The sequence below is a fragment of the Orycteropus afer genome, unplaced genomic scaffold, assembly GCF_000298275.1.
Source record: "Orycteropus afer afer isolate SDZICR_OR568_19922 unplaced genomic scaffold, OryAfe1.0 scaffold00142, whole genome shotgun sequence".
In the NCBI taxonomy this organism is placed as follows: domain Eukaryota; kingdom Metazoa; phylum Chordata; class Mammalia; order Tubulidentata; family Orycteropodidae; genus Orycteropus; species Orycteropus afer.
Window position 1 is genome coordinate 3,352,969 of NW_006921729.1, and position 9,579 is coordinate 3,362,547.

The 9,579-nt window shown below is 52.7% G+C and overlaps 1 protein-coding gene across 1 annotated transcript; it reads left to right on the forward strand.

Moving 5' to 3' along the window:
• The first annotated feature begins 302 nt into the window (after positions 1 to 302).
• On the forward strand, positions 303 to 9,321 carry SLC22A14 (solute carrier family 22 member 14). Its single transcript, XM_007945754.1, is given in 11 exon segments — positions 303 to 806; positions 1,692 to 1,795; positions 2,000 to 2,154; positions 3,202 to 3,370; positions 4,802 to 4,922; positions 5,179 to 5,276; positions 5,599 to 5,813; positions 7,900 to 7,937; positions 7,939 to 8,054; positions 8,687 to 8,896; positions 9,312 to 9,321. Coding segments are annotated over 11 exon segments (1,740 nt in total).
• Positions 9,322 to 9,579: the final 258 nt, after the last annotated feature.

Consider the following 9,579-nt stretch of genomic DNA (forward strand, 5'->3'; position numbering starts at 1 on the left):
AGTTGCGGGAGAGTTCCTAAAAATTTAGTCATTCCTGACAACAGAAGCATAGTATTTTCTTACACATTAAAAAAAAAATAATCTTAAATGCATTAAGAATCAGCGGTGGATGGGTCAACAAGGGGCAAACTGTGCTAACCAAGAAACATCAGAAGCAGAGAAGGGGACTACAAAGAACATCAAGGTTGAAATCTGTATTGTTCCAAGCCAGTCAGGCCAATGCCTGGTCACTGCTCTCATGTTGACCTCTGGTGCCTAGAGTGGTGTTAATAGGGACTGAGCTGCATCCTTTCTTTGAACAGATGGCAAGGGAAGACAATTCCAAGGTAGAGCAACTTAAATCCCATTATTCTTCCAGGATCTTGAATCCTCATTCCTTTTGTCTGGAGATGCTGTTACAGAGACCGAAGGGCATCAGATCCGATGAGGATGAGGATGACACGTTTGCCAGCATCCTGAATGCAGTGGGGGAGTTTGGCACATTCCAGCGGAGGCTGGTGGCCCTCACCTTCATCCCCAACATCCTGTTAAGCTTCTTCATGTTTGCTGACTCCTTCGTGTTCACAGCCCAGAAGGCCTATTGCAACACCAGCTGGATCCTGGCAATGGACTCTAACTTGTCAGAGGCTGAGCAGCTGAATTTGACCATCCCCCAAGACTCCAATGGCAGCTTCCTGACATGTCTCATGTACTCACCTGTGGACTGGGATCTAGAGTCCATCATCAAACTTGGCCTCAACCACACAGAGATGTGCCAAAATGAGTGGCTCTATCCTGAGTCTGAGAGGCGATCACTGACAGATGAGGTATGCTTTGTGTTGAGTTGTCTGTAGCCATCCCAAGGCCTAGACATGTGCCCCCACCCTCACTGAACAGGTAGGGAGACTGAAGTCCACAGAGAGGGAGTAATTGGCTTGAGGTCACCCTGCAGAGACAAGGCCAGGACAGAAACGTGGAATTTCTGCTGCCTAGCCCCAGCCAGTCTGCCTTAGCCAGGAAGTTAGGGGAAAGGTGGATATTGGATGACAGGGTTTGATATCTTCCCAGGGAATTGCTTCTGTAGTATGGCTCTGCCCTCAGAACTCTCAGAAGATAGGGAATAAGAAAGAAGCTGCTTCAATCTGGGGCCTCCACAAACTAAAAAACCAAACCCATTGCCACCGAGTTGATTCCAACTCATAGAGACCCCAAGTCAGAGCAGAACCACCCCCTAGTGTTTCCAAGGCTGCAATCTTTACGGCAGCAGACTCCCCAGACATATGTCTCAGGGAGGAGTTGGTGGGTTCAAACCACTGATCTTGCAGTTAGCAGCAGGGTGATTAACCACTGCACGACCAGGGGCCCTTCACAGATCTATCCAATTTGAATCTCCGGGCTGGGGTCCAGCATCTGTATCTAGGAAACAATCCTCAGTGATTCTAGTCTGTGCTCAGTTGCTGCCCCACCCCATCCTCCATGTGGCTTGTGCTTCTGGGCCCTCCCTCCAGGCCTAGCTCCCCGGTGGGGGACGGGGGTAGCCAGGGCCAGAGTGAGATGCAGAGGTAACTGCTGAGGCCTGTTGCACACACAGGCCCCTTCTCCCAGGCTCCATCTCCTTAAAGACTCTCATTCAGTGAGAAGGCTTAGGCTCTGGACCCAGGAGGGTGACTCTGGGTGGAGGTCTGTGGCCAATCCCTGTGTATGACCCACAGTTTGACCTGGTGTGTGGCAAGGAACTGAACTGGGAACTGATAGTGGCTGTGTACATGGCGGGCCTCCTGATAGGATCTATTATCTTCGGGTTCATAGGTGACAAGTGAGTCTCTTGGTGTTTTCACTATTCTCCCGGGACATCCACCCTCCTTGTGGGCATAGAGAGGTGAAGGCTCTCAAGCTGGGGGAGGTTCGGGTAGGGGCACTCCAGATGCCAGTGAAGGGTTTAGGGACTGGTCCCTGGTGCCCCATTGGTAGCAGCCAAGGAGGTTTCGGGGCCTGGCGTAGCCTCTTTCGATATCTGCAGGCTGGGCCGCTACCCCGCCATCCTATTGTCGCTGCTGGGGCTGTTCATCTTCGGCTTTGGGACAGCCTTCGTAAACAGCTTGCAAGTCTATCTGCTCTTCCGCTTCGTTGTTTCCCAGGCGGTGGCGGGCTACATCATCAGCAGCATGTCTTTAGGTGAGGCCTAGCTTCCTGGGGGCAGGGCCCTCTCCAGGTAGGGCGGCTGTGTGTACCTACCAGGAGTCCACAGGACAAAGTCTGGGGCCCAATCAGGCTGGCAGAGATGGAAAGAGCCTCCTCTCCTGGGTGCCTGGATAATGGATAGGCTGGCGTTAGTGCACAACCTGCCCTCTTATCCTTAGCCTCCATCCTACCACCTCCCATCCCCATATTCTCTCTGTACCCCTTAAGTACCTCCCGCACAGAGCTCTAAGGACGGGCCAGATGAGAGGCTAAACCTTTATATGCATTGTCTCATTTCCTTCAACAACACTATTCAGTAGGCACTATTTTGTTATTTCTTTAGCCGATAAGGATACTTGCACCTCAGAGAATTTAACAACTAACTGGCTAAGCTATTAAGTGAAGAAGCTGGGATGTGATCCCAAAGCCTGTATCTAGGAAACAATCCTCAGTGATTCCAGTCTGTGCTCAGTTGCTGTCCCACCCCATCCAAAGCCTGGGAGCATAAACACTCTTACAGTGTTACAGCTGCGGTGGCCAGGTGTGCTCATGGTTCCCAGGCAGGAATTGTTTCCTTGTTGGGAGCTTGCCAGAGCTCCCTGGGGGTGAACTGGCTAGTCCACAGAGCCCTAGGCCTCGGGGGCTAAAGCACTAACGTGCTCAGAGGGAAGGTGTGGATAGTGACTCCTTGCCTTGGGCCACAAGTGGTAGGCCATGTGTGGTACTGTGCAGAGCCAGGCCTTCTCTGTGAGAGGCATATGGTCAGGCAAGAGATGTTCAGAGGCAGCAGCCAGATTGAAAAGGAGCTGCTATGTGATTGGGAGGCCAGGCAAGGGGCCTCAGGTGTGCCCTAGGGGCATAAAGCAACTCTGCCTGGCTTTGAGGGCCTATCTCTGGACAAGGTACAGACTATAGGCAGGCACAAGATCCTCTGCCCAGTATGAGCTGCCAGGGCAGTGTTGGGACATCTTAGGAGGTTGCGTACAGGGGCAGCAGCCCTGAGGCCCTGAGCTGACTGTGGTTTTGTCCTCTTCTGTACAGTCACTGAGTGGCTAGTAGGTGAGCACCGGGCCCGCGCTGTCATCCTGTCACACTGCTATTTCTCCATTGGGATCCTGTTCCTGTTGGGGCTTGCCTACATCCTTCCCCACTGGCGGCTGCTGTTTCTGCTTGGTGGGGCACCTGTGCTCTCCGTCATTCCCTATATCTGGTGAGCAAGCTAGTGCAGGATGTGCACAGAGATGGGTCTGATGGGCTGGTGATCAGGGTAGGGTGTGTGGAGGGGCTTGTAGAGGTGGAAGTGGGTGAGATTCCCCTTGGGAGAAAGTACACGTGGATGAAATAAGAAGGAGCCAAGGGCAGAGCCCCTGGAACGCCCCCCTTGGAGATGTCAGCAATGGGGTGGAGGTCAGGAGGAGGACTGTGGAAAAGCAAGGTTCAAGGAGAAGGGAATGGTCAGGGTTGAAGACAAGAAAGGTGAGGCTGGAGAAGGGTCTTTGGGCCTAGGTGATCTTCTTAAGTGGCTTCAGTGGAGTGGCAGGGAGTTGAGTGGTTAGGAGCTGAGGAAATGGTGTCCCTAAGGAGATAACTGTCACAGTGTTGGGCTGAGGTGGGCAGGGGAAAAGTGATGACTGGCATGGGAGCTGAGAGTCAGGGAAGAGTATCTGATGTTTTTAACTGGAGAGGAGTCACAGGAATACGAGAGATTGAAGGTATGAAGAGACAACTGATGGAGCAAAACGTGAAGGAGTTAGTGGAGGAGATGGGAGCAGGAGTGGGATAGTGTTGCTAACTGTGGGCAGGTAGGAAAAGGAGAGAAGACAGAGAGGGAGGACACTCATTTGTTAAGGGTCAGGCAGTTTTGTATGAAGAAATTATCACAGTGAATCTTAAAATTACACTTTATCTTTACAACCTCAAAAGATGGACCCTGCCAGTCCCATGGAGCAGTTATAGGGCAAAGGGAGGAGAACTTTGGCTTTGGAGAGTCTGAATAACTCTCTATTGCCCAAGGTCACAAAGCTAGAAAGTAGAGGAACAGGGATTTGAACCCAGTCTGTATGGCTCAGAGTCCCTGCACACTAACCACTGCACTATACACAGCATGGATTATGGGAGGTGCAGTTAACACCTAAGAATGAGCAGAGCACATGTAGGTAGTAGCTTGGAGACTTTCCAAATTATGTAGAAGCTGGAGACCAGCCTTGACAGTCCAGGCAGGGTGCTGGACCCTGGGCCCTAGGTCAGAGCTGAGGTCTTTCTCTGCGTAATCCCCAGGCTGTTAGGGAGACAGAAAAGGAGACAGAAAACCCCAACTGTGAGAACTAGGGCTCTCATAGAAGGTGTGGGCATGGAGGATGGTGCCCTCAGGATGCCCAGGCAGATGAGGATACTCCCTGAGGTACAGAAGGAGAATGTTCTTAGAGAGGACTCTGAGGGTAAGAAGAGTACAGTGGCAGGGCAGCAGAAGTGGGGGGCTGTGTGTGACTTGGGCATCTCCAGGGTGGTGGTGGCCTTCACAGCCTCTAATGTCTATGTCATCTCCTGTTGGATGTGGATGGGCATAGATGAGGGTGAGGAGGGACTGACTGGGTCTCTGAAGCATCCTAGAAGGATGAGATGAGAGAGAGGGGTCACACAGGATTCTTCCAGAGTCTCCACGGTGGCTGATGGTGAGAGGGAAGGTGGAGGAGGCCAAGCAGGTATTGCGCTATGCTGCTTCCGTGAACAAGAAGGTCATTCCTTTAGATCTGCTGAACAAGGTAAGAGGCTTCAGGCTTGGACTGGACCCAGGGCTATGAGACTGTGGAAGGGGCTTTTCTCTCCTCATCCTTTCATGTGGGGCCTTGGCACAAGGGGTGTCCTCAGAATGGGGACTGCAGAATTGAGCCCTGCCAGGGGAAGGCCAGAAGCCAGGCAGGCACTGTGGGAGGCAGGCAGACTTGGTGGTTCCTGGAAGGGGGGGAGGTAAAGCTGGGGTCTCAGCCCCATCTCTGGCTGGTCCTGCTTGTCCTGTAGCTGGAGCTGTCTGGAAAGAAGGAGAGTAAGACCTGTGTCCTGGACTCCTATAGCAATATGTACCTCTGCAAGGTGACCTTGATAATAGGCTGCATGTGGTGAGTGTTCAGGGCTGGTGGGCGGTCACTGCAGGCAGGCATACAAGCCAGGAACACTGAGATGCAATGGGGATGGTCAGGCTGCCAGGGGAGCAAGAGACAGGAGCCATGGGGTGAAACCTGTAGGATGCTGGCTTGGCCCATAGATCACTGACCTCTGTGGGTATTTCCTGATGCCCCAGCCCTACTCCTTCTGTCTTCTACCTATACTCCTTGCTCTCTGTGTGTGTGTGTGTGTGTGTGTGTGTGCGCGTGCGCGTGAGAGCACGTCTATCTATATTTCTATATTTCTCTCTGTATATTTCTCCTGGCTTTGTTCTAGGTTTACTGTCACTTACAGCTATTTAACACTGAGCATCAAGGTGAAGGATTTTGGCATGAGTCACTATGCCAGACAGATGATTCCTAGCCTCTTGGAGATGCCTGTCCGGCTGTTTTGCATATTGCTCGTGGAGCATATTGGAAGGAAGTGGACCCTGGCTCTGACTCTCTTCCAAGCCTCCCTTGTGTGCCTGTGTATCCTTCTCCTCCCTGAAGGTATAGCTCACCATTCTCTGCCCAGGCTTCCTCCTCCCTCCAACACTCTCTGAGCACACCCTGCCCAGCCCAGCAACCTGATACATCTGGGAGTTGGCCTCCTGTTTTCACAGTCCACCCACGCTGAGGAGGGTGCCCCTTAGGAGCAGGCCTCATCACTGGGGCACTGTCTGCTTCCTGGCAGTGGGGGCACATGCACGCTCTTGGAGGCCTGAGAGAGGTAGGCATGGTGCCCAGAGAAATTGTCCTTGTTCTGAACAATGGGCATCCTGCTTCCATCTGATTCCATCCATTGTGCATCTGAAGCAAAACTGATGGTTAAATGTGAATGGATGATGGCAAAAACATTCTTCAGTTGCTACTCCAGGCCCTGCTTCTCATCTGTAGCTGTCTTGATTGTGAAATGCCTGTTCTGTAACTTCTTAGGTCCCTGGGTGGCACAAACAGTTTACCCTCAACTGCTAACCTAAAGGTTGGTGGTTCAAACTCACCCAATGGCTCCACAAAAGAAAGGCCTGGCAGTCTGCTTCCATAAAGATTGTTGTTATGTTGTAATCAGTTACCATATGTGCAGGGTTGATTCTAACTCTTGGCGACCCTGTATGTGCAGAGTAGAAGTGCTCCTTAGGGTTTCCAAGGCTGTGACCTTGAAAGATCTGAAGCAGATCTGCAGGCATGTCTTCTGAAGCACCTCTGGGGGTTCAGCCCGCCAGCCTTTCGGCTAGTAGTCTAGCCCTTAACCATTGCACCACCCGGGGACTCCTAAGAAAGCCCTACAGAGCAGTTCTACTCTGTTAACACTTGGGGTTGCCAAGAGCAGAATTGACTTGATAGTAATGGGTTTGGTTTTTGGTTTTGGTCTGGAACCTGTAACCTGCCCACTGAAAATGAAGTGTAAGATTAGGCTAAACTCTCAGGAACAGTTCTTGTCTGGAGGCCTCTGTTTCCTGCTCCCCGCAGGGCTCATAACTAGAGAAGGAAACAGGCTAGGGCTGGCAATTATCTTGAGCATATCAAAGAGACCTAAAACAATGGATATGCCCCAGGTCACAGAGCTGGCAAATTACCAGGCTAGAATTTAGACACGAAGAGGTCAGTGTACACTTAGCATTACTGACATGAGAGCTCTCTCAGCTGTGTCCAGGATCAACTCGCGTTCCCTCCTTCCTCTGGGGACTGGGTTTGGGTGTTTCTTGATGAGGCTCTCCTTCTCTCAGATGTTAGCAGTGATGACTGGCTGTTGGTGAAAACAAATTTATTATTAGAAGTGGATCTTTGTAAGTGAATCAAGCAGAAATATTTAAAATTCTGAATCATGTGAGAGAAACTGGGAATAGAATCCCCAAAAAGTAGCCTAGATCTCTGATTTCATCCTGGGATTAGAGTGGGGATTGGGGTTACCATCAGGTCCAGGAAAGGCTGACAGAGCAAATGGCCCAGCTCCAGGCCATGAGCACAGCCTCCACACCCCAACTTCACCATGCCCACAGAAGGGGTTCCCTGGATGCTGGCTTTTTTTCTTTCTCCTTCAATGTACACATGCGGCTACCCAGAACCAGTCCTAGGTGTTCAGGCTCCCGTTGTGCCTATCCACCTCAAAGTAGATCGAAGGGGAGGAGAGAAAGCAGGGCCTAGGTGAGAGAGCCCTAAGTTGGAAGCCTGGTCCACAGGATTCGAGGAGGGTTTGCTGAGTGGGCCTGGGAGCTAAGTGGATGCCCAGGGAGGGAGCAGGCAAGTGGGGTGAGGTTGGGCGGGGCAAACCTGCCACTGGGTGAGAATTTGGAAGAGGAGAGAGAGCACTGTTGGCAGAGGTGTGGGGGCTGGGCCCAGCCTGATGGATGGTGGCCTGTGAGGCCAGCAAGATCCCAGTGGAACCTCTCAGCCCTGCTGACCAGCTCTCCTACTATAGATGTACTAATCCACAGCTTGGCTAGGCCTCTGGCAGACTGACCCTCTCTGGCCGAATGCTTGAGTCTGCTGACCAGCTGACAGGTGGTGGGGATGGACTGTTAAGATGCCTTCTGGGAGGGGCTGAGGGAGGGCAGCCTGGGGGCAGGATTCCCTCCCTCTTTGCCCTCCCCCTGAGGTGGTAATGGGCCCAGACTCAAGTGGCCTGTGTTGGCTGGTCACAGAGTTGAAATTGACGGTGACCTTGGTGACCCTGACTGGAGAGTTCAGCCTGGCCAGCTCAATCACCCTGCTCCTCATCTACACTGCTGAACTCTTACCCACTGTCCTCAGGTATGGGGCCTAGAGGGGAAGGGGGAGGTTTGTGCATGGGGAGGGGCAGACAATCACAACATTAATAAGAACAGCTACCTGGTGACAGGCACTGTGCTAACAACTTTACATGGATCACCTCTCTTAACCCTCACAAAAACCCCCCAAATGCTATCACGAATCCTATTTCAGATGAGAAAATCAGAGGATGAAGCACTTGCTCAAGGTCAGACATAGCAAGTGGCAGGGCTGGGATTTGGGCCCAGGTAGTCTGACTCCAGAGCCCTGCCTGCTCACACTTTTGGAATGTGTTTGGGCCCCTCTGAGCTCAGACCTTTCACCATAGGAGCCCTTGAGGATGTCAACAGTATCCCCTGCCCACCTGGAGTCACTGCCCTTGTCTTCTCTCTCACACCACACGATGCTGTGTGGTTCTTACTTCCCCCACTCCTGACCCACCAAGAAGCAGACCCAGAAGAAATTATTACCCACTTTGAATCGATGGAGAGCAAAATTCTCCAAAGTTGCACAAGGAGTGGGGACCAAGTGAAGACTGGAGGGTGTGGGGCTGCATGGGAGCCACTCCCTCCTTCCCCTCACCCAGCCTCTGGCCCTGTGCCGCCTACCAGATGAGCTCTCACTCCCCCTTCCAGGTCGACAGGTCTGGGGCTGGTGTCTCTGGCCTTGGTGACTGGAGCCATCTTGTCTCTGATGACCTTACTCATCAAGCAGAACTACTCCATCCTGTCCGTCTGTCTGTCTTTCTGCTCGGCTGCCCTAGCCTTGTACCTCTGCTGCCAGCTGCCAGAAATGCAAGATCAGTCCCTCGTTGACACTATAGAACACTTGTCCTCACAGCTAAGGTGTGTGTGTGTGAGGCCCGGGCTCCAGCCAGCACAGGGCCTGCTCCCCAAGCCCTTGCCACTGGAAGTATGTCAGTCACTGTCCAGCCCTGCTCCTTTGCTAGAAGGCCCAGCAACATGAGGGCTACCCTGTCGCTATAGCAGCCTGCTAGCTCTGCTGGAGGTCTACCTGCTTGCCTCAACTTCAGCCCAGCCTCTGCCAGCTCCCTTCCTCCTGGCTTTCCTGACCCATCCTGGGCCAGGTCCTTTTCTGTCCTCTTAGGAGGTAGCTGTCTGTCTGGGCTGAACACTGCCTTTGGAGGTGCCCCTCAGGGGCACTCCAGCACTGCCCTGGCCTCCCTCCCTTCCCAGAGCACAGGGGACTGGCATGGATCTTGCTCTCTGAGTACCTCTCCTTTCCTGACCCAACTCCCAGATCCTCTTAAAGGACCCAGTGTTCATTCATAACCCTGGCCTCAGCCCCAGTGGCTACATTTGGGAACTGGATTCTATCCTTCATGGACACTGCTGGGCCCTGGGGGAAGGCGGAGTGTCCTTTGGGGGAGACCAGTTGTACTTGGTAGAACCATCCCTTCTGGGGTTTGACCAGCAGAGCCCATAGCAGTTTCCAGGATCTAAACCTGAGGACCAGTGAGGCTCAGAGGTTGCCTAAGGTCCCACAGTGCCCTCTGGCCCTCTGCTCT